Source organism: Perissodus microlepis, chromosome 20, assembly GCF_051167445.1.
Source record: "Perissodus microlepis isolate ML-2025 ecotype Zambia chromosome 20, ASM5116744v1, whole genome shotgun sequence".
NCBI classification, from domain to species: domain Eukaryota; kingdom Metazoa; phylum Chordata; class Actinopteri; order Cichliformes; family Cichlidae; genus Perissodus; species Perissodus microlepis.
Window position 1 is genome coordinate 9,894,196 of NC_140480.1, and position 27,493 is coordinate 9,921,688.

The following is a 27,493-nucleotide window of genomic DNA, read 5'->3' on the forward strand; positions in this document are numbered from 1 at the left end:
AAAATTACTGGAAAGTCTGGCTCCTGGGAAGGAAAATATAAAGAAATGAAGTGTGGCTTGAGACTTTTGCACAGTATTGTAAATCCACATGGTCTGTACAATCTGTGGACACCACACTTTGTTACAACTGATTACAACATTCAGAGTTACTGGCTGATGTGTCCACCTTGAACCTTTCATCAAAGAAGCAAAGCAAACTGATAATTTAATCAAAGATGCAGTTTCGTTCTGATTCAAGAAGCTGAAATGCTCAAACTGGAGGTCACATAATACACTGCATTTAATGTAGTGACTGAATAAGAAAACTAAAGAGCTGTGGTGCCTTCTAATCCACGAGTCTCCTGAAATCAATTTCCCAGTTCAGACAAAGGACGGGCACGAGTAGGAAATTATTAATAGAGCAAAGTATAATTGATAAGTTAATTATTCATAACCCCTTAAAATTTTGCATTTCGGACCTGCCAGATGGGATTTCAAGCAGCTTCGTCTTCTTTTGAATATATCTAACCAACATGGATTTAGCTTTCAAGAGATCATTTGGTGCTAGGAGAGAGAAACACAAACACACACACACAGGTAGTGGAGGAAGTCCTTTAATGGCAAGGAAACAGGCAGAACTGGCAGAGGGAGATAAGACCCTCCAGTCGGTGTCCTAAACGTGAAAATAAACAGAAAAAAAATGGGTGGGGGACCAAAGGAGAGGGAGCGAGAGAGGGGATAGCAGTGGCGGGAGGGGAGAGGGGGTAGTGAGTTCTCAGCCATGCAGAATAGCAGTACACCTCATCTTGTTATCCTCTTGTCTGGGTGGTGTTTTTGCTTTGTGAGATAACAAGTGGTTCACTGATTGTGGCTCTGAGTTAGACAGGCTAAGTATGCTTATTTGTATTTATTTAGAGGAGAGCTTGTGGTCAGTGCGGCTGTTTTGGTGAACGTGAGGTCTGGTGTCTCGTGTTAAGTCGGCTTATATAACAGGTCGATGTGGAAGTGTTTGTTGTTAGTTAAACTGTATTAAATGTGTGCTGTATGTCTTCCACAGGCAACATAGTCCTTCGCCTTTGCAGGACATTGTTTGTGTTTAAATATATTTTAATCCTCTTAAAACTTCTTAAACTTCTACGTACTTCCAGTAATTACCATATTTCCATATTCACAGGCCATTATACTTTATTTTGTCTTTTGTCTGACGAGTTCTCGCCTTTACTGAAGGCTGCAGTATATTTCTGCTGCACCAGTCTGCCAGCATTAAAGTGGCACAGCTCCAGCAGTTTCTTATATACAGCTCTGGATGGCAGCCATTCGCTCAGACCCGCTGCCTCCTCTTCACATGGTGTACGCCACCCAGTAGATCACATTCACCACGGCGAAAGTGAAAGGAAACACGGCCCTGGCATAGATGTCGATGGTATCTGCATCAATGGGCTTGCAGACACACTTGGAACAGCACTTCTTCTTCTCTTCCTCGCGCTCCTCCGGTTGCCTGGATCTTCTCCGCCTCGGCTCCGTCTCCTCCGTTCCACCCTCCCCGGGAATTTCGCTGCTGGAACGCTGGGCTCGACCGTGGCGGTTGGAAATGACCACGCCCTGATTCATGCCGGTGACTGACAGGGAAAACAGAACCATTGCCTGTTTGCCGTTCTTTACAATAGACTGTGGAGAGGAGGAGACAGAGAAGCATCTAAGCATTTACCTGACAGAGCTCTATTCTGGCAAATTTGGCAAAAGTGACAATTCAACCCCTTTGCATTCATGAGGTCTACTACTATAACTTATAACTACTTTATAAGCAAAAGCTTTTAAGTATTTGGTCCATCCTGGTACTTTACATTTTATAACGCTTCATTTTTTTAAATAAACACACGACTAACCCTAACCCTGTCAGTGGTTAAGGTAAGGGTTAATTGTGCGGTATTAATGATTATCATCTCTTTTGGCAGTTTTGATTACACCGTACTCACTAGAGCATAAGCGATCAGACCAATGTTGTCAGCTCATTTGCAAAACTATTGTTTCTGCATTTGTAATAGACAATTAATATAAATGTAAGTAAAGAAGAGGCACTTCAACCATTTTTTGAGTGTTGATGTTGCATAGTTTGTCCACCAGAGGGCGCTGAGCTGAGTTGAGCAGAGGGTAAACAAGTAAATAAATAACTAAAATCAAAGGTTTGAGAAATCTGTTTATGTTTTGTATGTTTGAAAGAAAATTACATCGGCCGTTTTATTGTAATATTATATTTTAAAATACTTTGATATCTGCATCAGCATCAATGTAAAATACCCTATATCAGTCGTGCTCGAGTATTGTATGCTGTATTCAGGTTTGTCATTGCAGTTTCACATCAACTCTTTTTTTGGCTCCTTTTTTTCACAATCACACCACTGCAACATTTAATTTTAATCGCTTCACTGCTCTGACAGGTAATCTGGTACGTTTAATATTTCTGTACTCATAGTTTTATAGCAGGTGCGGCCACTGTTATTCTGAAGGTTTACCTCAGTTATGATGGACACCAGCAACTTAAGAAGCTGACAGTATGATGAGAATCACTATTGCTTCCTGTGGGGCGATCATCTATTTTCCCATTATGGTCTATAGAGATTCATGTCCTGCTGAAGGTCAGTGGGATGGATGCTTGTCAGCACCAAGGCCTGATGTCCGGCCTAGGTCTATGTTTAAGAGGTGCGCACAATTTAGTAGCAACACCCCCACCCTACCGCCCCGAAGCTCCATATTGAAAGGTCTGCTGACAGGTGTACATGACGGAAATGATCGAATGAGTGATTCTCACCTCGGAGCTGAGCTTGCTGGCCTTGACCTTGGCTTTCTCTTTGAGTCGGTAGTCAGCGTTGTAGTGAGCAAAGGCGTACTCGATGAGGGCCGCAAACACAAACACGTAACAGATCCAGAAGTAGACATCTAACGCCTTGATGGCTGACGCTCGGGGCAAGGACGAGCGAGCGCTTACCATCAGCGTGGTCATGGTTAGAACAGTTGTAATCCCTGTGGACAAGAACAAAAACAAAGCAGAAATTTGATTTCTGTGGATGTGGGGCTCTTGATTAGTGTTCTCAGACTGTAGGTTGGTTGGTCCCCTACTGTAGTCTAGACAACAATATCTCAACAGTATAAACTGTCAGTTAGGTGGTTAATCTAAGGTTTCCTAAGGGAACACTATCCCCTTTCTGTTAGTAGCTTTAAACAAAATGAGGAACAGGATTTTCAAAAACATTTGGTGTACATATTCATGTTTCTCTCAGAGTGAATGTTGCTCGTGTCCCATCATCTGGTCCAAATCTTTTCTTTTTCTTTTCTTGCTTTAACTAAAATGTTTGCAGCTCATCAGTGATTCTGTTGGCACATTCTGCAGAATTTTAGTCTGGAGAGGACATGAACGTTTGACTTGTCTCATCCTCATGCATCAAATTCAAGGCCGGAGGGCCCGATCCCCAAATTTTAATTTAGCCTGCATGCAAATTTAGCATTTTGATATATTTTGGCCCACCAAGTTGTCTAGCTGTTGTCTGCATAGCATGTCCCCCGGTGTGTGCAGCCAAACAGAGGGGCACAACTTCATTGCACTTGCAAGTTAATAAGCTGCTTAACACTGACTGAAACAGACAGGACCATCGAGAGAGGTGGGAACTGAGAAGCTCTTTAGCTGTATCCATACTACATCAAGAAATATATATCTTCTTCTTCTTTGAGTAAAATCTCAACATGAGCAAGCAGAGGGGATGGTTGAGGCAGGTGGGCAATTTTCAGACGGGAAACTGCAAAGTTCGATTGCGAAATTAAGGTTTACGTGCAGTCTGATTTCATAGCAGAAGGTAAGGCTGCATGGCATATGTAAAATACTTAATCAAAAATCCTTTTTAATTAACAAAAAAAAATAATAATAAATACATTTTATTTATAAAGCGCCTTTCAAGATACCCAAGGATGCTGTACAATAGGATAAAATACATAATAGAACAATGACACAATGAAGAACAATAAAACAAAAGCACAAGATAAAATTAACAAACAGTGGGTTCACAGTGAATATGCAGATTTGAACAGATGGGTTTTGAGTTGAGATTTAAACTGGGGGAGAGAACCAATGTTTCTTATATCTGGGGGTAGAGATAACATATTCAGGCCTGTGAGGACATCTGTGTGAGACCTGAAGAAATATGTGCAGGAACTGAATTAAAGATTTATTATTTTGCTTTAACATCATTATGTATTGAGCTATGTTGTATCCTGTGATGGTCATCAATAGGCTGCTACTGTTCCTTGTAACCACAATGCATTAGTTTGAATGTAACCCCACACGCAGTAAGACTCTAAGAAAAGAAAACTGGCATTTATGTGGTTTAACCTTTCAGAGAACGAACGAGCACCAACCTTCACTGAAATAACCCCTTTTGAAATGTTCAAATATACTTCATCCAATTAATACTAACCTAAGGATACACGAGCAGGAACTGCTGATTGGCTGATCCAGAAGGACACCCAGGACATTGCAACCAGTAATATCGAAGGCATGTACGACTGGATGATGTAGACACCTCGATTACGTCTCAGCTGGAAGCGAAGACTGAGCCTCGGAAAGCGCCCCGCTGTGAAGCAGACAACAAGTCACTTTGTTTCAAACCAAACATGCTAATTATTTATCATAAAGAGGCCATTGTTCTTCACAGGCTCTGACGCTAGGCAACATCTTTTGCCTCGCTTTTGCCCCTAGTGGCACAACTTCAAGATTTAACGCATAAAATGGTGTTGCAGCTGCATCTTCCCAGCAGCAACTGCTCTCATCTCCTAAATCTCCTGCCTGGCTCAGCAGCAAGTCTGCCTTGATGCATTTCGTCTACGAATAGAATACAACCACAGAAGTGCCTCTGGTTGAAAAAAAGAAGTCATGCTTCAAGAAGTATGTGTAGAGTTCTCCAACACAAGAGGGACCAAAGTCCAAAACCACCACATACGTGTAAAACATAATACAGGCACAAAACAAAAGAAAAGAATGATGCTCACCTGATTTAAAATTCATCATCTCAGTGTCAAAGCGATAGTCCGTGATGGTGAACTGGGAAAGCTCTAATTTGTCCAAACCGTGAATGTGTCTCTGACTCTCCGACCAGTGATACACAATGTCCTCTGAGGAGTAACCATCTAGAAAAACAACAACAACAAAAAAGACATTTACCCGTCCAGCCGACACAGATGTGCAGCGCGAGGTTCGCTCAACATTTAGCATTTTCATCCTGTCACAGACACTGTAACCTTTCACAAATGTCACCGTGCTCGCACAATGAAATGTTTCAGCAATAAAGTGAAATAACATTTTTAACCCAAAAAGATGAATGTAGGAAGGAAGAAATGAACATTTAAGATCAATCCCAACTCACAGCTTTCCAAATCCAGCATGCATTCCTGTTCGTCCATGGGATACTTGGTAAGGTCCATGTCACACGCCACTGTCGAAGTGATTCTAGGAACAAAACGGCTCGCTTAATCAAACCCTGTTTCTTCAATTTGTCATTTTTCCAAAAAAAAACTACTTTTCTTTGCTCGTCTTTTTGCATGTTCATCAATACACCTGCCATAATCCTTCATTATTTAACTCCTGGTATAAAAATCTGACTCTTTAACGAAAAGTCCATTTAGTTACTATTCATGCATTCTTATTATTATTTTTTTGCTCAAAACAGCCTGCATCCAAACACAGCGCTAATGAGAACTGTTATATTTAACCAAAACAGTGCAGTCTGATCAAAACAATGACGAAAGACGGTGAAAATTTCTGGTGTACTAAGATGAAACTGCAGAATTATCTTATAATTTTCTGTAGGCAAAAGAAAGAGAAGACAATGATCTGTTTGTTTATACCGGCTACTATATAGAATCACTCCGTTAGGCTGCAGGCGGATCAGCTTGTTCTCTACGGTCACATCGTGAAACCAAGCAGATTTGGCGTTAACGATGAAGGTGTCGGGCAGCCACAGCTTGTCCACAAACCGACTGTCCAGTCCAAGAGTCTTGTTAGTGTGATTGTAGGACAGGCGGTCATCGTGCCAGCTCTGCCGCAGGAACACAGTCATGGTGTATTCCTGTCAGGAACACCACGGAATGTAAAACGGGAGACAGACTGTTAGGAATATTAGGTTCAATTATATTTACTTTTTATTTTTAAAAATATATTTAATTTTTTTCATTATTCTGGACGGTTTTGGGAATAACTTATTTATATAGGAAAAATCGTTGGTGAGATTGTGTCAAAATATGAAATTATTTATAAAAGAAAAGTAATTACTCAATAAGAATTTTTAGTAAGAAGAGATTTTGGCCCTTCAATTAATGATGAATGCAACATTTAATTAAAGGGTCCAAACACATTTCTTTTCAGACATAACCCTAAAACTGATATCACCGTTAAAATGCTATGCTGTTAATTATTGTTATAATAGCAAAATTTAAAAAGAATAATAACTCTTTTGTCACTATATTGTAGATTTGAATTAAATATTTTGTTCCTATTGCAAGAGATTTCAGCAAAATGTAACACTGAACTTCCTTCCTAAACAGAAATATAGAAAGAAAAGAAAACACAAAAAGCCATCTTCAAACGCCTGGTGAGCCACACAAATGCAGATCTGGCTGCAAATGCAGAAAAACACAACCAAAGAGTGAAATACTGCAATTAGCATCAAACAGCATAAACCACCAGAGAGGAGGCTGAAAAAGAAGAAAACAATGCTGGAGCACACATGCCGCACTGGCTGGTGACGTGAGTAACTACTGTGGTGCTTTTTTACTATTCTGCTGGCATAATTCAGATATTACTGCAGCAGTTCAGTGTCCGGTTGTGTTTTATGTGTCCTCGCAGCATAAAAGCAATAAAGCACTTGGCTTTATTGTCTTACTTTGCAGCCTTTCCCTGAATACTGTGCACTTTATGTTTGTGTTTTAGTTTCATTGCTCTTTTGGCCACCACACTTTGGACTTTATTTCAGATGTTAAGCAAAAAAAAAAAAAACATACTGAATTGAAGCGTTTTAAGATTAAACTCCTTCTTTCATGATAGACATGGCGCCGCTCACGATTACAAGGTTACGCAAAATGATATTTGTGCAAAACATGAATTGCCCCATTGGATTTGATATTTCACTTTACAAAATCCATGAAAGTCTGAAATTATCCAACAACTCGCCCGATGTGTCACAAATGTTCACACTGAATGCGTTTAAACCTTCAAGTGGGATATGTCAGGATTATGCAAATAGTAAATCTTTGATCGTTGCGACAGTTGTGACGTGATGATAGAGAATCTCGGTGCAGAAAGAAGGAGCGAGTGTCTGTTCTTTACCATGTTGGCTTCAGAGATGTGGTCAATGCTGGCTACTTCTATAGCCATGGCCACGTTCACGGGCGGACCTGCAGAGGAAATGGTGAGAAAAAAAAGGGCAAACCTTTGCCCTCCCCATCTCAAACACCCACCCACGCCACTTCTCTGATTCCCATTCTGGTCCCTCCCATCCTAACTCCATAACCCATCTGTTTTTCTCCCAACCACCTTCCTCCCACGTCCAAACACTCCTACGGTGCATAGAGATTAAGCATTATCCAGTTTAGCCATGCGAAGTGGCACATCACACAATGGGCATTCATAAACAACACTGGGCTTTCATTGGACTTGCACAGAGAGAGCTTCTGCCAACATTCACACGCACACACACATACGCTGTAGCGTTCACTCAACAGTTTGCCATATGATTAGCATGGAGCGTGCAGCAGTCATCGAATGCTAGAGGGCAGAAACTACGGGGGGGCTCAGTGATGCAGAACAGAAAGGCTATTTAAAATATATTAAACATTAAGGAATCATTTCCCATCATTCAACACCTCCCCATGCCATTTTGGGTAATTTATATTTTCCACACCAAATGCAAGTGAATGGGGAGAGGTTTTCAGTTGTATGCTTATTGTATGTTGATGTAAACGGGAGAGTTTAGAGGGCGATGTGATTCTATTCTCCAGCGCAGGTACAAAGATGACTATAACATTTGTTAAACAGCTATTTTACCAACTCTGGTTAGTAAATATAATAGAAAATATTTCGCTGCATATTAGAATGAAGCACAATGTGTAGCATTACCATAGAAACGTGGCATTGATTTTGTTTGCTACCACTCTAATTATGCAAATAGATTAAAATTCCAGAAAAATGTTTTACAGCATTATCAGTTCAGAAACTTTGCATTTGCAAATAGGCTTTGCACTCTGGAAACCTTGGCAGCACATATTGATGTTGACAGTGGGAAAAGTTGTTACTGTATATTAGTTTCTTGCATTATATTAAAAAAAGACTCCACTTCCACTGCAGAACTAATCTTCCCTTACTGTTAAAATGATGTGCAAAACACGATGGACAATGAGAGAGATTGGAAACATTCAGACACTTTGGTTCATAATATGGTTTTCAACTTTCAAATCAGGTTTTGTGTAGTTATTCAGTGTTCAAGTGAGGCGATAACAAGACCCATAAATTTTATGTAAAGAAAAAAATACATTGTGCTTTTTTTATGAAACAATCTGTCTGTCACGTCTTTTCTTTACATCTTGTGCATCACTATCCTTACAAATTATATTTAACTTGCAGAAACATTTTTCATAATTATCATATATTTAAGGCCCTGTTATTGCTCCATATTAATAGCATGGGGTGGGATTTGAGTGAAAGAAACTGCCCCGAAATAACAGACATGATTCCCCAGTGGTCACAACAGCCTTCCATTTAGCTTCTGTTTTCAACACATTAAAATGTGACATAAATAGAAATGCAGTGACCACATGATGTTGCATTATGATTCTCTGCATCATGCACAGGGTGGTATGTGTGTGGCGATAGCGGCACTCTTGCCCCCACATTTTCACCTTTCCTCAGCTGAGTTAAGCTGTGAGATTGAGAAATCTATTGCTGTGGTCGTTGAATGTTTCACATTTGGCAGCCATTCTTAGCAAATTCTCCAGAGCAGCACACAATGTTTGTGCCACCGCTCCGCTCCGGCGTGTCCTTGAAGGGCAACACCCTTCATAATCCCTCCTGCAAAGCCTCTCTTTAATAAATGTTTTTTGTGTGTGTCCTTAACAAACTGTTCACCTGTCAGCATATGTATGAGGTAAACAGAGCCTTGTTTTAATGTCGTACAGGAAAAGCCAAACCAACGGCGCCTCTCGGGATAATGGAATTGGAAGATGAAGTGCAATCCATGCTCCTGTACTTAGGACTTCGGTTGGGTGATGCTAAGGATGGCTGTAAATGTGAGGCGGTGAAATGTAACCCAACGCCACAAGCAGTAGATCTCATACTCACCTCCTATCCCAGGGCGAAAATTTCTGGCATAGCCCTTCATTAAATCATCCAGATTAGGTAACCAGGATATTTCAATGTCTGTACCTACATAGTCCCCAACGTCACTCAGCATGGCCCTAAAGAAAACAAACACAGCAGCCTTCAGTGGTTGTCCTGTCACACGTCCACAGGAAAGCCTGGCAGAACTTCAGATAGAGTTAGTAGCATACGTAAAAGTACATCTCAAAATTTGACACAATAACCACTTTTTCAAACATATATAAGATTCATTATTTAAATCGTTCATTTTTCCTATTACGGAGTTCCACAGGATTCTGTGCTAGGACCAAGTCTATTTGGATTACACATGATTCCCTTAGGCAGTATTATAAGAAGGCATAGTATACATTTTCATCGCTATGCAGATGATACCCAGGTTTGTCTATCCATGAAGCTAGATGACACACACCAATTAGCTAAACTGTGGAAACATCTTAAAGACATAAGAGCCTGGACTACTTCTAAAAAGAAATTCAGTTATTGTACATGGTATCTAACCAGATACTCAATCTGAATTTCTTTAACTTCGCCTCCAGGAACACTGTGAGAAATTGTGGAGTCAATTTTGACCACGACACATCTTTCAATGCACATATTACACAAATATGCTATTTATCTGGATGATCGTAATTCAGTATTATTGTTTTTTCCTAAAAACAAATCCCTCAAAAGCCTTCAGTTGATCCAAAATGTTGAATCAAGGGTACCGAAAGGGACTAGAAATATTGAGCAAATTTCTTCCAAATTGGCTTCTCTTCATTGGCTGCCTGTTAAATCCATAATTAAATTTAAAACCCTTCTTCTCACTTACCAGGTCTTAAATAATCAGTCTCCATCTTTTCTTAAAGACCTCATGATACCGTATCATCCCAAAAGAGCACTTCACTCTCAGACTGCAGACGTACTTGGATATTTCAAAGTAGAATGGGAGGCTGTCAGGCCCCTCTCTTCTGTAGAGCCAGCTCCCAGGTTGGATTCAGGAGAGACACACCATCTCTACTTTTAAGATTAGGCTTAATACTTTCCATCTTAAAAAAGCATATAGTTAGAGCTGGATCAGAAGACCCTGACCAACCCTTAGTTACGCTGCAATAGGCCTATACTGCTGAGGGCTTCCCACGAGGCACAGAATGTTTCTTCCTTACTCACCTTTTTTCTTTCGCTATGTATTTATACACCACCTTGCAAATAATCATTATTTATTATTAACCTTCCAAAGCGTGTTGTTTGGTCATGGCAGATCGCTGACCCTCGCTAAGCCTGGTTCTTCCTGTTAAGAGGGAGTTTTTCCTTCCCACTGTCACTAAGGCGTCATCTGATTGTTGGGGTTGGCTCTCTGTTATTTTAGGGTATTTACTTTAGAATATCAAACGCCTTGAGGCGACTGTTGTTATAAATTAATTAAAGTGAATTTCATTTGATTAAAGTAATTTAGACTCAGGTCACACTTATATCAGTGTTGGTAACAGAGAACATTAGGGATCTTTGTGTCTAGTGAAGTGTACCCACACTTGACTATGCTGTGGAAAAATCTCGAGCAACCTTTCATCTCTTTAAAGTTTGTTAGAAAAACGTAACATAGGTGCACTTAAAATGTACACGGAAATATAGTATATAAGGTAAAAACTGAATTTGTGCAATTCTAATGCTTGAAAGTTAATACTTGGTATGACCACTTTTATTCTTCAGCACAGCCTTGGACAGGCGTTCTTATAATTTCTTTAGCTAGTATTCAGGAATAGTTCTCCAGGCTTCCTGAAGGGCGTTCTGAGCTCTTCTTTATATGTTGGCTGCCATTACCGTGGAAGTCTTTGTCAATCAGATCCTTTCCAGATGGTACTGGTGGTGGATCCCTAACACCACTGGTTGAAATGGAACCTTAGCCCACAACACAGTTTCCACCATGTTAGGTTTTTGCTAGATTTTTTCCTGTTTCTTAAGAAAATGGATTTCAGATAGTGGTATTCTACTGTATATAGATTTTAGACGTGCAACTTCTTCTTTTATCCTAGTTGTCTAGTAAATTTTTAACAACACACTGCACTCTATGCTGAAATATGCCAGGTTTTCATGTAATAGCTCTTTGGGAATCAGCTTTTTAGTGCAAAAATACAACTTCGTGCCTTTTGAACTGTGTTAGTTTATCAAAAAACTGGGAGCAAATTATATATTTTGCATAATCCTGACACGCTACTAGCAAGAAAATTGCCTCTTTGCTAAATTTTATGCTCGAATGATTCATAGGTGAGTTTTAAGTGGCTTAACAAACAATAAGAAAGTTCCTCTGAAAATGCTCAGGTCAAGAACTGGACTGAAAATGAGTCAGAAAGCAGACAGTGCAAAAAAAAAAAGGATTAAAAGACCTTCAGACTGAAGAAGAAGCCTGAAGAATTGTTGCTCAAGACCAGTTTAAAAATGACTAGAAAGTCTGGCTCTTTGACAGCAAATTATAAAGAAGTGAGGCATGATTCAAGAATTCTGCACAGTATTGTAAATGTCTAATTGTATCTGTTATCTATTGCCACTGTGATCTTTGTGTTTCTTTGTGCATCTCTGTGTGTGCCTGTAATATGTGAGAGACTTTCCCTTGCCATTCATACAAAGGCTCCTTGAGGAGGAGCCCTCTCTTCTGAATTGACGACAGTATAAAATGATGAAAGCCCCCCTGTTATGGCAAAACATAGATCAAATGTCATTCTCATAAACAATTATGCTGAGCAACTCATACAAAGCACGAGATTTATGTCCAGTCATAATCAGCAGTTCAGTTTTGTGTTTGTAAATGTCACTAGGTCAATCACAGCAGAAGTGACCAGGTTGTGCATCCAGACATGAAGCTGAAATGTTCAGAATCTGTCAGATTAATGGAAGGAATTCATGTTAGCCGTTGACTGTCCTGTAATCGAGGCCGGCCAGTATACAATTTGTAGTACCAGTACCTATATGGGGTGATTTATAAGCCAAAATTCCGATATATAGCCCAATATTTTTTATTCTTTCAGACACACAAAGCACAAAGAGTTTTCCATAATATCACACTTGTAATCATTTGTTTACTCGTTTACCTTCTGCCAGATTCTGCTCTGATCAGCCGGTTGTTGTTTTTCTGGTGTTTCAAACACCGTGTTGCCAAAAGGGAAGCTCCAGAGCATCCTTTGGTGGACAAACTGTGCAATGCTCCTAAAATGGTTGAAGGGTGTCTCTCCGAACTCTTGTTTACTTTTTCATTTTAATTTATCTCATCTTATCTTATTTAATTTAAGACTTTTGCAGCTGATCAAACACACACATCCGCACATGTGCAATAAGACTAAGTGCAATGCTCTTTTTCTGACGTTGTATTTTTACTCAGTTGTATATAGCATTTGTATTCTATTTTTATCCTATTGTATATATATTATTTTATTTTATTTTATTCTATTGTATATAGTATTTTATTTCATTCTATTCTATTCTGTACAGTTGTGTACAGTATCTTATTCTTATTGTATTCCAGTGTTCTCTAATTTTTGCTATATAACTTTGCACTGTCCACTTTCTGCTCCGACAAAACAAATTTCCCACGTGTGGGACTAATAAAGGTTATCTTATCTTATCTTATCTTATCTTATCTTATCTTATCAGCCGTTATAAATTGGCAAATACCAAATGTTGGCTGATAATGCTGATACATTAGTCAGGCTTTACTTTTCAATAGAGATGGCACAATACCACTTTTTTATGTCCGATACCGATATCATAAATTTGGATATCTGCCGATGACGATATAAATCTGATATAGTGTATTTTATAATGAATAAAAAGTGTGTGTTTTTTAATATCTTGCTGCATTTTGTATAAGTTGATACTCAAGTTTTAAAAAAACAAGCAAAACTAAAGCTATTCTGTTATACCTATATGCAAAAAATACACTGCACCCAAAATATTTCATAGATCAGCAATACTGATCAACTAATAAACTTAAACCTGAACATCCTCCCTATTCTGGTATTTTAAAGAGTACAACCTAACTAATAGGGTTGCCAACTCCCAGCCAAAACAAAAGGGGAACCACCCCCCACCCTCCACCTAATAATGCTTAATTAACGTAATCGACTTTAATTTAATGCACGTTTTCCAATTTCATTGTACTATTGTACTATGTATGACTGTGCAATGACAATAAAGAGTTATCTTATCTTACGTGTTAAAAAAAATTAAATGCACAGAAATCAATTATTTTTCTACAATAATTAGATTCAACATCTTTCTTCAACAGAATTGCAGACTGCACAGATGGTATCTTCCCAAAGGAAAAAGTACTATAGCTTACAAGGGTACATATTAGACTTAATAGTTACTATATACAATAATGGATTTCTATACATTTTACATCAGATGAAAACTTTGGTTGTAAGATTCAGATAACTATTTATTAAAAGCTAGACATGAGAATAAGAAAGAAAAGTATTTCTTTGTGGCCCCCTTTCCCTGTTAATGCCCTACCTGCCCCCCTGGCTAAACCTTGCTAGACCCGCCCCTGCACAGTTACCATTCTAACAACAGCTTATCAAGCTTAAAGGTGCTGCTGTTGTGTATCCGCTGGTTTCCTCTTTCTGGTGCAAAGTGTGCCAAAAACAAACAAGAGAGACGGAGTCGCGACAGAAAAGCCGATCAGCTGATCATTGATCAGTTTCATGATTGAAGTAGCAGCAGGAGAAGGAGGGAGAGAGAGAGGCAGTCGCTCCATATATCGGTTGTTAAGCTTAACGTGGGAATGCTTTACAAACATTCAGAGATGAACTCACACACTGGCTTTACTTCTCTGGGATAACTTTCTCGGAGATGAAATGCCAGTTTGGTAGCGAGGCTCCAAATGCTCAATCAGACCGCCGACAGGTCTCGCACGTCACAGCCGTTCTATCACGTGATGCATACTCCTCCGACGTGCTAAGGTTATGAGCTGAGTTACGCCATGTCGCAAGTTTTGTGAGGTGCTTTTGTGATATTTAATGGATCGGATCACATTTTTAATTTCTCTCCGATATCCAATCCAGTAATTTAGGTCAGTATCGGACCGATACCGATACGTGATATCGGATCGGTCCATCTCTACTTTTCAACTGTATAAAATTGGAGGGAAAATATTTGATGTAACAAAAGGTCCGCAAAAAAAGAGCAACGTGAGCTCAAATTGTTAATCGTTTGCAGATGTTTACACATTTACATGACATAGAGTAACAGGGTAATAGTCAAGCTCCAGCAGCTACCACCAGCTAAAAACAGAAATAGTTCTCTTTTTAGCTGACTAAAGCAAACAATACATTTGCATTCTAGAAAGGAAAACAAAGAGGAAAAAGAGAGAAGGAAAAGGCTAAGGGAGTTGAAAATGAAGTCATCCATACCGGCTACACCTTCTACTTTTAATTTAGTGCTTTTATAAAAGACTGATGCTGCTTTAAATACAGTGTTTATTTATGAAAATGAAGGAACCTTCACTTTAATTATCATTTTTAGTCCTATAACTTGTCAGCATGTGCTTTTAAAAAAGATGGAGCGCAAAAACATGACATTTATTAATAACATGTTTTCCAAAACTCTCTTGCATCCTTGAAGTATTCATCGCTGATTTAGGAAATCACATTTTCTTAAGATTCAAACATTAAGAAAAAAACGTGTGCGTGCAATTATTTGGTCATTTATTTTCACCCAAAGCAACTCGTCCTTTGTTTGTTTGTGTGCTTTGTTTCCTCTTTGCATGAAAATGATTAAATCCTGAATGTCAAAGATGCTGAATGTCAGTGCAAAATTACATCTCTCAGCGTCCTTTCAAAAAGTTTTTTTAAAAAAAGTCTGCGCTTGTTTCAGCATTCAAAAGCCACGCTGATTAAAGCCTGGCTGACATATTTTTCCTCAGTCGTGTTTCCACAGCGTGCTTTTGTCCACAAGGAGTCAGACAGCAGATCCAAATCTAACAGCGTAGCCTCAGATTCCACACAGCGCATAATAAACAAAATGCTGCGCCTCACTCCACAAACCTCCAAATCGCTGTATTTCACTGAAAATAGGCTCTCATTACACTGTGGACTTTTATTCTGAACAACATACCTTTGTGCATGCATTGTTTTGCATTCTCCTCAGTTCAAACTGCCCCCATGCACTGCCACCTCTGTGTATGTGCCAGGAGTGGAATAACAGCAACATTTAAAGCTATTGTCTGTTTTAAGGATCCAGAAATCATTGAGTGCTGCCTGAGGGCAGAAAGGTAACACTGTGAGCAGCAACAGCAGGAGCCTCTGTGAAGGATTTCACAAACGTAGCACAGCTGAGATACCACCAGGTGGCAGTTTTGTATTCTGAAACACTCATACACGGATCCATACACATATATTTAGAGGGCAGTTTAAAAATGAGAAGTGCATGTTGAAAAGAGGCATGGCTTGTTAGACATCACCATGAAAAAGACACATGGAGATGAATCAAATGTTAGAAGCAAAGCTATCGTGCAAAATTGAAGGTGCTGACTGTTTCTGCTACAAACAAATACGATTTTTCTGACATTCAAAGGCCGGCGGTGGTGGTATCGACAGGGAAATGGACCGCATGGGGGGTTCGTGGAAGGTGTTCAGCTCGTTCGACAATGAAAAGCCGCGAGCTGACCTTTGAAATCAGGCTGACATTTGAAGAAAGTCGACGTGCCCGAGAGCACAGCATTATTCCACGCTGCCATACGGAAACTATTCACCAAAATGTAACGGCTGGTTAACTGAATATGAAATAAAATAAATAAACATTTCTGCCATGCCATTAACATTTTCTCGGTGGATCTATTTTGCAGAGGCAGATGTATTTTTAGTCTGGCAATCACTGTCATGACTAAAAAAAATGGGAGCACTGAGTGAATTAATTAATCACTAAGTGACTCCTGGATTTCTGCGCTAATTGGGAGTTTCTAAATCTGGAAATAAAGAGCATTTCTTTCAAGTCATTTGTTAACACACCAAGGTCAAACAGACCTCTGTCTGGAGGGGAGGAGAAAGCGGGTGGAAATGTATATCACACAAATCCTATAGTAGAACTCTATTTATTGCAATTTAACACTCATTTTACAGTTGTTAACTGTTTTAGGATTTAAAGATTTAAGGCCCTGGTGCCTTTATTCTCTGCAGTTCCCACACAGCTTTGAATATTTAGTGTGAAGGAGTTGTATGTAATAACTAAGACTCTTTTCTGTCATGGTGTAGTTGTTGCACAGCATCTTTTTTTAATTTTTCTCCCTCTTTATATGATGGGGCTGCTCGTGTGCAGCGCTGCTTCGATTTACTCTAAAACACATGCGAAGAAATGTTAATCCAAGGGTCCAAAATCCCGACTAAAAGCTTTTATCGACTCAATTAATCTGGCTTTACTGACTTTCACATATACATATATAATTTTTCACATTTGCCACAGATTATTGCTTTTATTGCAAGCTGTTCTCTTAACACCAAATGTTCTCCTTCTCTACAAACATATCAGTTTGCTTAAGGAGGAAAAAACAACTTCACTTCTTCTCCAAAGAAAAATCAAATGTTTTCTGTTGAAAGACGCACCGGTCTGAACATTTGATTGCTTTCTTGGATTTACGAAACATTTGCGCCTCTTCATTTTCCCACCCCTCCATCCATGACAAGCAGCTGAGAGGGTGTGCATTTGCAGACGCTCCTAATCCTTCTATATTTCGCCTTCATTAAACGTCTCTCTCAGGGCTCGGATCTGCCGTCTGTTTGTGAGCTAACATTAAACAGTTGGGGAGAGGAAAAACAAAGAGAAGCGGCTTCACTCAAATTTATGGTGTCTTTTTGTGAATGCAAAGCACAGCACACACCAACAACCCTAATCAGTATCGTATAATCGCTCAAATCGATACCTGGACTACCTATCAGCGCCCTGATCTAACTGTTTCTATTAGTTCTGTGGTGAAATGAATCAAACTGGGATAAATATTAAATAAAACATGAATAAATAGATAGTTAAATCACTGAACAGCTGCTTCACATTTATAGGTGTGGGTTTCTAACGGTGTTCGCACTGCATTAGCAGTCATAATTAAGGGTCTGTGCTGCGCTGCCATGCGGCAAACAGATGTTTTATTGACCAGATTTGCACTCAAATAATGTTTGTCAGTCTTAATTGCATTCCAGAGTGCTCCATTTCCTTCTGCACATCCATTTTTTTAATACAAGTATCAATAGATAATGTAGAATGCATTCAAAAGAAAGAGTCCCAAATTTAAAAACAAACTTGGATTTGCTTTCTCTTTTTTTTCTTGTTAAAAGTATTCAAGTTTCTCCCAACATTTGTGTTTTTAAACATTAAAGTTTCTAATGTCTAAGAATATATATTTTTATACTAATAATAATTTGTGTTAGCGAGTGTGGATGTGTTAAATAGCTGCAGTAGTAATGGGTGGCATTGTTTATTTATTTGCTTATCACTGCGAGCATTTTGAAAGCTTAAAAATTATTCTATCATTAAAACTATTTCTTCATTATGATGGTAAAAAGCAACATTTATCCCCATTAGACAGAGTTGGGCTTGGTGGGGGGCGGATCGTTGTGATAACTGGAGGCTAAATTAGGGTTTGGCAGGTGGAGGAAACACTGAGATCAGGTGTAGTCATGCAGCACGGGGAAAAGAATTACGTAATTATAAGTCACAAAGCCGTCTTTCTGCAAGGCTGTGATTGGCTGACCTGTGCGGCTACGCCAGTGTCACTGCTTTTTGTGGAATTAGCCAACTGAAGCTTACAAGATGTAAACAGTTGTTTCGCGAGCTATATGGCTTAGCCTGTGCTAAAGTGCCCGCTGTGTTCATGCAACCTTTGAATAAAACAAAATAAAATTAGTATACTTGACAAAAAACATAATTCAGCAACACGTCGTGTATAGATCGTTCCTTTAACCCTCAATGATTAGGTAATGCATGGACAAATTACTGCTTTATCTTTCACTTTATCTCTTTCCTGTATGATGGTCTAGAACTGAAGTTTATCCAAACTAAAAAACAGGGAAAGGAATAGAAAAAGAAGAAAAAGATCATTTATGGAAGACTAAATTTATGTCTGAAACAAAAAAAGATAAGTTGCTGTTTCTAAATCTGTGAGCCTTGCACCCTTTCCATTTCTTCTCATTGATACCAAGACATGTGTTGCTCTCCTCCCTCTGCAGGAAGCTCAAAGGTCAGCTGCAAAACAGCTGGGAGGGATTCGATGTCTTGCTCAAGGGCACTTCATATGTATGACTCCTGATACTCTAGTTACATAATGGTGTCTCTAAACACAGGGCTTCTGTCTCTGCCTCTGATAAAAATAAAATAAAAAAACTGTGATGGAGTCTGTGGGATGATCATGCTGTACAGTGCTGCTGTTAGAGAGGTCCTTATCTGAACGGAAAATGCTGCAGGACTCGCGTTCAGGTCAGTGAATATCCTGCGCTATTTTAAAGAGCCCGAAGACCCGGAACATCTCCAAACTCGGATAGTTTGTCACGGACTAGCTTTCGTCACACATCACGTTGCCGACACATCACACCTCCGCTGGATAAAATAAAGCAAATCATTTTGACATTTGCTTTGAATATAATGATCATAGAAGGAACTGCAGGAAATGCACAGGAAATTCTGTTATGCACTGGTTTCCAAAGCACTCACATTACAGTTTGAGTGCAAAATACCCAACGCAGAACTCCTTGTCTATTCTCATGGGGATTAGATACTGCTGGTATTTATCATTAGGTTAATTTCATTGCGTTTAACATACTTATCAAAGTGACATGCAAACTGTAAAATAAATTCATGTGTAATTATCTAGAAATTAATGAAATCAGCAAAACTGTCCTAAACTGTTTCCTTTTCCCATTTACGTGTGATATGTCAACATAAATTGAGTAGGCGGCTTCTAGCTGAGGCGCTGAGGTGTGCCTGCATCACCCTGTAGCCAGCTCACAGTCAGGCTTCGGAGCCAGCCCATGCAGCCGGGGGAACATGATCAAAACACAGCGTTACTGGAAAATGTAGTCTCCGGACGGTGGGGGGATTTATCCGCTGAGTCAGCCTCTCATGCGGATTAGTCAGGACAAGGGCTTCACCTGAGTGCAGGTTTAAGGACAAGTGTGACAAGCTAGAAAAGATGATAAAATGTGGAGTTTAAATCCTCCTGCATGAAGCAGGGGCAGCCACCTGCTCCTAAACTACACGTCCGCATGAAAACAAAGGTGGGGAGTGACCTCCTGTGCATGTCCTCCTGAAAAGGTAAATAATGACACTAAAATTCTCTTCCCGGGTGTGCTCTAAGCTAAACTGCTCGACTAGCAGTTAAAATAAAATATGATTAGCTGCATCGTGGGGCCATGTTGACCTGCAGCAAGACCCCGAGAATAGGATGGACCCACACTCCTTACAATCTGTGCATTTTAGTCCATAAATGCCACAATTGGGCTCTTAAAGAGTTCTTTAGACTCAGCTTTGCTCTGTCAGTAATCCAACACTTTTCCCCAGGGGGTTAGTCAGCCTGCAGGTGAGTCTCTTGTTCTATTTGTGTTCAGTTTTTAATGCATTTCGTTTACAACAAAGGCCCTATTTAAAAGAGGCCTTATATACTTAATAGACTGGAGCTCAGGAGGTAGAACAGGTCATCTGCTATTCACAAAGTTGTTGGTTTGATCCCTGGCTGCTCCAGTCTGGATGCCAAAGTATCCTCAGGCAAGATACCAAACCCCAAGTTTCTCTCTGATGCGTTCAGAGTGTGAATGTTAGACAGAAAAGCATTCAGATATAGAAAAAAGTGCATGCGTATGAATGAGTGAACAATGTGTGTTGTGTAAATCACTTTAAGTGCTTAAGTATAGTAGAAAAGCACTGCATGAAAACCAATCCATTTACCATTTGCTCATAACTTGGAGTTTACTAAAATGGCTTTGTATTTACAACTCAAACTAATCCTTACATCAGATCCTTATCATCCATTTTAGCTCACTTCCTACTCTCTTTAAGCTAACTTTTATACAATTGGCTAGGTTTGAACAGCATGTCAGCGGGTCTTCTGCGCTCACAGCCAGCCACACCGTATTAAGGATATCCCTCTATGAGGACATTAAACTCTGAGAAGTAGAAAATCTGAGAAGTATCAAGCCTAAACTTTGAGTTCACAGGGATTATGTGTGCATTACTTCATTATTTAATATGAGAATCCACCACAATTACCAGTATAAATAAGAGAGGAGAAAATGTAATGCATAATAGGACTGCTTAAATCTCTTTTGGTCCTCATTTCTTTCAAAGATTAGCTTTGCTGGACTTAATCAGTATTTTTTTCTCCCCCGCACTCTTATTGTCACATTTCTTGGTCTTTGAGATATCGCTGTTGTAGCGCACAATCTGTGAATCTCCTTTCAACCTCCAGTCAGCTGGTGATAACCACACACCGACATGCATGAAAGTATTATGTGTAATCTGGCTGTACAGGCACCTGTGTCAGTATGTTCAGCTACCTTTAGTAGCACCTGTGTGTCACGGGAGTCGGGTCTTGTTAGAGTTTTGATTTATGTTCCTGTCTTTGTGACCAGATAGCAGCCTCGCTGTTGACTTATCTCCTGCAATCAGAGCTGAATGAAGTCTAATTATAATAACACTGCAGACTCGACACTTTATATAGCTGCTGCGTCACAATAAATTCTTACAACTGGTAAACCACTGGAAGTCAGGTTAATCGTGTATATGGATTTTTTCATTTCTTTTTAAAAACATGATCTTTGGCCCTTGTGATAGAAATCCACTGTGGACTGTGACAGCAGCAAGAACACGGGTGGAATTAATGACTAGACATACATATAACAGAGCCACCATTATTATATTAGTCACACCTTTGCTGGTACAAAAAAGACTAAAACACATTAATCCTTTTTCATAGTGACAAAAGCTAATGAAAAGGCTTAGCCTGTGTTTGAATCAACTCAACCAGTGTAGTGCGGTAAATTAACTCCCTGCCATCTTGTATGAATGTCGGTTCTGTACAGTTCCCTTAAAGTTTCCCACACTGGAAGAAAGCAATGCATCGCCCATTATGACAGGTTCACTGCATTTTGCTAACAAGCCCGATCCAATAAAAAATCAAAAATCTGCAATTTGTAGACATGAACATTTAAACTGTCATGCAACACTTGCAGAAAATTATACAGTCGATCATTTGCAATATTCGTGCACTGAGGCAGAGGTGAATGAGGTGGGGATAAGCGTTAGTCGCTTTCTTAACTCACTCTGTATTCCAGGTGTCGTGCCAAAAAGTGACTCCTGATGTTTCGGTGTGGTTTTTATGTCTAATATATTTGCTTGTATTGGTAAATATCTGTAGACAACATGACTGACAAAATGAGTTAAATATAAAATAAAGAAGGAAAGAAAAAAATGAGCTGTTTTGCAAGTATCTTTGTGACTGTGTGTTATTCCAGCGCTTTTTGGTGCCTTAAAGTACGTTTATAGAACTGAAGTGTTGTGTTTCTTCCTATTTCTGCTGCCCTCTTTGTATAATCTCTCTTGAAAACAACACTTTTAATATCAGTGACACTTTCACCTGCAGAAATAAAAGACGTGTAAAAAAGACATGTCACTTTAGTAAAGTGCAGCTTCTACATTGTGACAGCAATGTTCTCCCTGGCTTAAAGTGACTTGATATTATTAATGAGAGATATGTTTGACATATGTGTGAGAGAGTACAGGCCAACAACTTATTTGCAATGGTTTAAATACTACCAGGCACTTTTTGTGAAATACCCGAAGACCTAAATCTTTAAAAACAAGTTGTACATTATAGTTTTACTTTTCTAAAACGAGTAAGATCATCCCTGAAAAGATTAAGCATGATAGATTTTTAAAAGCATTTACTGGGCAGTACTTTCAGGGATGGATTAACACATATCTGGCACTCTATTTAACAGTTACCATTTCAAGACAATTTTTATCTCGGGCTACTGATGACCAAAGGATGATGCTTTTCTCTACTACGCAATAGCATGTTTTCTAGCCCACTCCTCTGTTACAGACATTATACAGTCCATTTAGATGCAGATTGTACTCTGTAAAGTGAAGGGTAAGTGACACTTCAGCTGTAAAGAAAAAACTGTGAAATTCATGCAACACCAAAGGTGGTGAGGCGCAACTTAGCTAAGCAACTTTTGTGAAATGGATAAACGAGGAGCTAAAAAAAGAGAATCAGGGTGATTCTGTGCAGAGCAGGAGCGAGGAAAGAAAGCGGCGTGCAGGTTTCCTCTGCAAAGTGTGTGTGTGTGTGTATGTGTGTGTGTGTGTGTGTGTGTGTGTGTGCATCAGTGTGTGTGTGTGAGAGAGAAAGAGAGAGAGATGACACATAATGAGGTGCAAGAAAAAGCCTACACTCTGCATTGTACTGAGAACAAAATAATAATAACAGCAGTGACTGGAGGCAGGAAAATCCAATTACAATAGCTATTACTCCCTCTACTGGTGAACAGCCAAGAGGGACAATAGAGGTGATTTTCCCCAATTTTCCTCAAAGCTTAGGGAGCTTCACCCTTTGCCCTTTTCAGTGTGAAAGCAAGTACTGAAACTGAAGCTCTGTAGTAGATGCTGATTATCCCGCGAACTGAATGCCTATGAATGCAGGCCTCTGTCGAAAACGAAGCACTGTAAACTAGTTTAGACAGACCTGACCTGCTCTTGGGTGAGGAGGTAATTTATCCTCAGAGTCAGCACAATGGTCCTGATAAATCTTTTCAAATGGCTGAAATCTGAACCGCTGCTGAATAGGACTGGATCACTCTTAAGAATTTTTTTTTACCTTATAATACACAACCTGGAATAATCCTACTTCAGAGACGCATTCACGACTGAAGCTCCCAGCAGCACCTACACCTTTTTTTTTTTATTTAACCTCCCAAATTGAGCACCTTCGTGATATTCTATTTAAATGTACTGTGTTTACTACAGTATGAGGCCTGCATCATGGGATCATCTGATGTATTTGATCCCTTACGTGGCAGATAATGTCACCCCCTGGAGGTTCGTGACATTATCTGACACACGCGCGCGCACGCAAACGCTTCCACTCAGCTGGTATTCATCACCAGGGGAGGGGGGATAGAAAACAATCACCTCTTACTATGCATATGCATTATGCAAATGGTGTAATCAGGTTCATGCAAGCGGGGAAGAAAGCAGACTTCAGATTGTGGGTGTCTATAAGTAGTTTTATGTAAGCCTGTAGAAGTCCGTTTATCCACGAGTGAACGTGAACGTGAGTTTTGCTAGCGCTGAGTCGTGGGAGGCGGTTGCACAACAAGCAGGACTTCAACTGACGCGAGACTTTAAATCAATAAGAAGAGCAGTTTATTGCTCCTAAATAGATGGATATCACAGTGCCTTTCCTTGTTTTATCGTTCTAGTTTGTTGCTTTCTTATTATTATTAACACCGTTTATAATTTGACGGCTAACTTCTTCCGGAATATTCATGGCGCTCCGCAGTGGGAAGCACATAAGACACCTGCAAGAAGTTTAAAAAAAACCCAAAAGCACAGCTGATCTCACCTGGTGAAAATATCTCCTCCGACGAAGAGCAGAGCGAGACTCGAAAACAGGAAAGTTGGGATCTCCATTCCACACGCTGTTAGATTAATATATGCGTAATGCTAAGAGAAAAGTTCCCCCGCAATGTAATTCGACGACAAAGCCCACAAGAGGATTTTTTTGTTAGCTTTTTTTGTTTGTTTTTTAGTTATTATTATTTTAGTGCGCTCTCCTCCCGATCCAGCGCCGCGGAGAACAAAGTAAAGTGTGGTGCTGAAGGTGAAGGTGATGGTGACCCCATGGTCGTGAGCTCCCCGATTCCTCCGCGTCCAGGAGCGCACAAGAGAAGAGCGCGCCTATGAAAAAGATGAAGACAAAACTCCGGGTCCGACCGAAACAAGGAGCCGATCTACCGCCTGACATCCACCAACAGCGCAGAAAGCGAGTGAGAGAGAAAAGGATGGAGAGAGGCAGAGGGAGAGAAAGAGAGGGAGGGTGGGAGAGAGGGATGGAGACTCGCTAATCTGTCGATTCCTCCGTCGCTTGGCCTCTAAACGTCAGATTGAATCTGGACACAGAAGGCGGGGGTGGGTGGGGGGTGGCAGGAATGGCATCATAAGCAAAGGACTTCAATATATTATGTAATGTTTGACACACTTGACTCATCTCTATTAGGTAATTAGTGGCTCACATAAAGTTGTGATTCTTTCTGTTGGAATAAGATCAAACTGGGAGGGGGGCTGCCCAAAGTGTGCGCAGAGGTCCTTTCTTTGGAGGTGGACAATAGTGTCGCGATCGTTACCGAGTCGATACTAGCGCGATAGGACCGATACTTTGTTTTTGTTTTTTCTTTTCTAAGTTCAGCATGAAGCCCACTCAACTGTCTTAAATAAATTATTTATTCTTTTTTAAATGTAATTAATGTTTTTCTTGGAAATGAACCTCAAACATGCACTATGAAAAATGTCTGAAACTTTTTGTGTTGACTGTCACGTCTATTTTAGCCTGTAGCACATAAGCTGAACTAACATGCTTTAGAGACAGATACTTTAACATTCCAGGTCTCCAAAAAAAAACAGTTTTAAAAAATGAGCTCACACACACTGCCTTTATAGCTTAAATATATTGGTATAGGCAACAGACTCTGTATTTACTTGGTATCGGACCAACACCAAAATTTGGGGCCTTCCGTCAATTCGCTCAGCATATTGAATTTATGGTGAGTATTGCCTCTCTAACTGGGAAATTTAAAAATAAAAGACATATTTTATGTATAGGAGAGACAAAAAAAAATGCATGTACTAATGCATAAAAGAACAACTGTTTAGTTTAATCTTGTAATGTCCTCCTTCGCAGTGTAAACGTAATCACAGACTGTGTTTGTTGTGTTGCAAACCCAGCTGTTAAAAGCCTTATAGAGTGGATCTGGAATATGCCCTCCAAAACCTGGTTGCATGTGTTGCTAGGTTTTTGTGAAATAAGCCTACAGTATGTACACTTTTACATCCACGCCTCCACCCCAGACTGTTATATAATTCTTTTCTAAAGCACATGCAGATCAGACTGTTTCTCAGGGATCAAACATTTTCTGGTGTATGAGATCAAAGGCCACAGTTTCACGAGATTTAGCCTCTAAAGGAACTGAATAGAGATTAGATAAGACATCAGTACAGTAAGTTGACAGAAAAGTCATATTAGAGAATACAGGGATGGGAGGGATGAGGATTCCTACACTGGCACTCCTCATGTCTTGCTCCTCCTCTACTTTCCTGTCATACCTACTTTCGAGTAACGGATTTCTAAAAATTCCTGGAAAAACACTCATTATGTCTCATTAAGCAAAGCAGCAACTGCGAATATGGTCAGGCAAAGCACATTCGAATCTGATGCAGTAATCCTCACCATGCAGACAAAACAAAAACAATGCTGTTTAAGAGGATAATATATACATCAAATACAAGTTAATGAAGTTGAACTAGTCATTAGTCTCTTTCTGAATCTGGTTGATACATTTTTCCTGAAGTGTGGTTGTTTTTGTTCTGTGAGTCCACTTTTCCAAAGTTTTGTAACTCAATTATTTTTCAAGCTCTCTCCATTAGGTGGGTGCTTATATTTATTGTCAACCGCACCATAAAGGTCAGCATGGCCAGGGGCTGTAGATTCACTCCACCCTCCTGGCCACCCCTTCTCTTGGAGTTGGACTGTAAGGGCTTTTGATGTGGAAAATGTTAGGTTGTCGTACACACTACAGTGCATTTAACAGGACTGCATTTGTTGGATTCCTCATCCACAAACTCCTCCTTTTTCCTGTTAGGCTCCCTTTTTCACCATCATGTATTCTCTCTCTTATCTTTCTGTTTTTCTCCAGCTGATCCCTCCTTAATATCGGCCGAGCTCCTTTTTCTACTGAAGTCACTTTTCTTCCCTTTATCTCAAAAAACAAAACAAAACAAAAGTCTCCCTCCCATTCATCACAGTCACGCATCCTCACACTATTTATTTACCAGGCCTCCTATGGTAATACAACTTATTCCTCTAGGCCTGTCACATGACTTCAGTGTGATATACAGTAAGAACACACATTTCTCCCTCCTCTTGTGAATTCCACTTCAAAATTATGATGAGCTCGATGGAAGCTTAATAATGGCAAAAAGAAAAAGAAGCCTTGTGATGGTGCAATAACCCACCAATCTACTAGAAAATGCACGCCTGTTTCCCGTGGGGTTGTGCATGCTTGACAAAAGACTTTGCATAACACAGACTTATCATTCTCTCTAAATCAGCTGAGATGTTTTGTGCTCTCTGGCTTCTTGACTGTTGTCAGGCCAGAGAAAAAAAGACGGTGAATGGCAATGTGCAATGTTGTAAGAAAGAAAGAAAGTCATTTTAGATATTAAAACCTTTACATTTTTACATTTCGTGTTGAATTAAAGTCTTATAATGTCTGTAACAGTTTGCCATGTCATTACGGTACAACGACAGACTTTTCTTTTGGATCATTTCGACAGGTAAATCGATTTTTGATGCTGTCGGTACTATTTTGCCACCAACGGTTAATTTCTGTCGCACCTGGAAGGTTTCAGCGGGCAGTACGACTCCGCCCCTCGCGTCACGTTTCCTTGGAAACACCAGCAAACATGGCTGCTTTGAGAAAAAGTGATGTTGAGAAGCCGTTTTTATAAGAGGAAAGACGAGCTACAAAAGGTAACCGTTTTTTTTTTTTAATGTTTTGTTTTTATCGTAAGAGTGACACAGAGCAAACACTGTATTGTTATTATTATTTGCTTTAGCTGGCCCCACTTTCTTGCTTTTCAAGCTAGCTCAACTCGAATAAAAGACACATCAGTTTTCTTTTAGGATTATTCTGATTGAATGTTATGGTGCTTGGGACAAATGTCACACTGGCACTACGGAAATATAACCTAACCCTACTAAACCGCCAAAAAGAGCCGCTTAAAACTACATTTAAATTTCAGCAATAGTGGCCAGTTTTTAATATTCATTTATTTTCCTGTTGCGTGAAAGAACTGGCTCTCAGTCATTGA

At 39.7% G+C, this 27,493-nt stretch overlaps 2 protein-coding genes across 7 annotated transcripts in view; one reads left to right on the forward strand and one right to left on the reverse strand.

Annotated features, from left to right (window-relative positions):
* Positions 1-577: 577 nt before the first annotated feature.
* gabrd (gamma-aminobutyric acid type A receptor subunit delta) lies at positions 578-24,472 on the reverse strand. The gene is made up of 9 exons (XM_084916114.1): positions 23,970-24,472; positions 9,356-9,471; positions 7,349-7,416; positions 5,872-6,092; positions 5,391-5,473; positions 5,017-5,154; positions 4,446-4,601; positions 2,789-3,000; positions 578-1,647 (listed from the first exon to the last, which is right to left on the reverse strand). The coding sequence occupies exons 1-9, from the start codon at positions 24,035-24,037 to the stop codon at positions 1,321-1,323; spliced, it is 1,389 nt and encodes a 462-aa protein (XP_084772240.1). The 5' UTR covers positions 24,038-24,472; the 3' UTR covers positions 578-1,320.
* A 96-nt stretch (positions 24,473-24,568) lies between these two features.
* cfap74 (cilia and flagella associated protein 74) overlaps positions 24,569-27,493 on the forward strand; it is a 54,335-nt gene continuing 51,410 nt past the window's right edge. For all 6 annotated transcript variants that reach the window (XM_084916107.1, XM_084916111.1, XM_084916106.1 and 3 more), the window contains exon 1: positions 24,569-27,152. The gene's annotated coding sequence lies outside the window, so the exon portion shown is untranslated. The remainder of the gene's footprint in view (positions 27,153-27,493) is intronic.

Excerpts from the sequence above, each read along its gene's own strand:
- gabrd (XM_084916114.1), bottom strand. The coding sequence starts at position 24,037 with ATGGAGATCCCAACTTTCCTGTTTTCGAGTCTCGCTCTGCTCTTCGTC. Across the intron at positions 9,472-23,969 it reads GGAGGAGATATTTTCACCAG|GGCCATGCTGAGTGACGTTG; the intron begins GTGAGATCAGCT and ends TGTTTTCTTTAG. Across the intron at positions 6,093-7,348 it reads ACATCTCTGAAGCCAACATG|GAATACACCATGACTGTGTT; the intron begins GTAAAGAACAGA and ends TGTTCCTGACAG.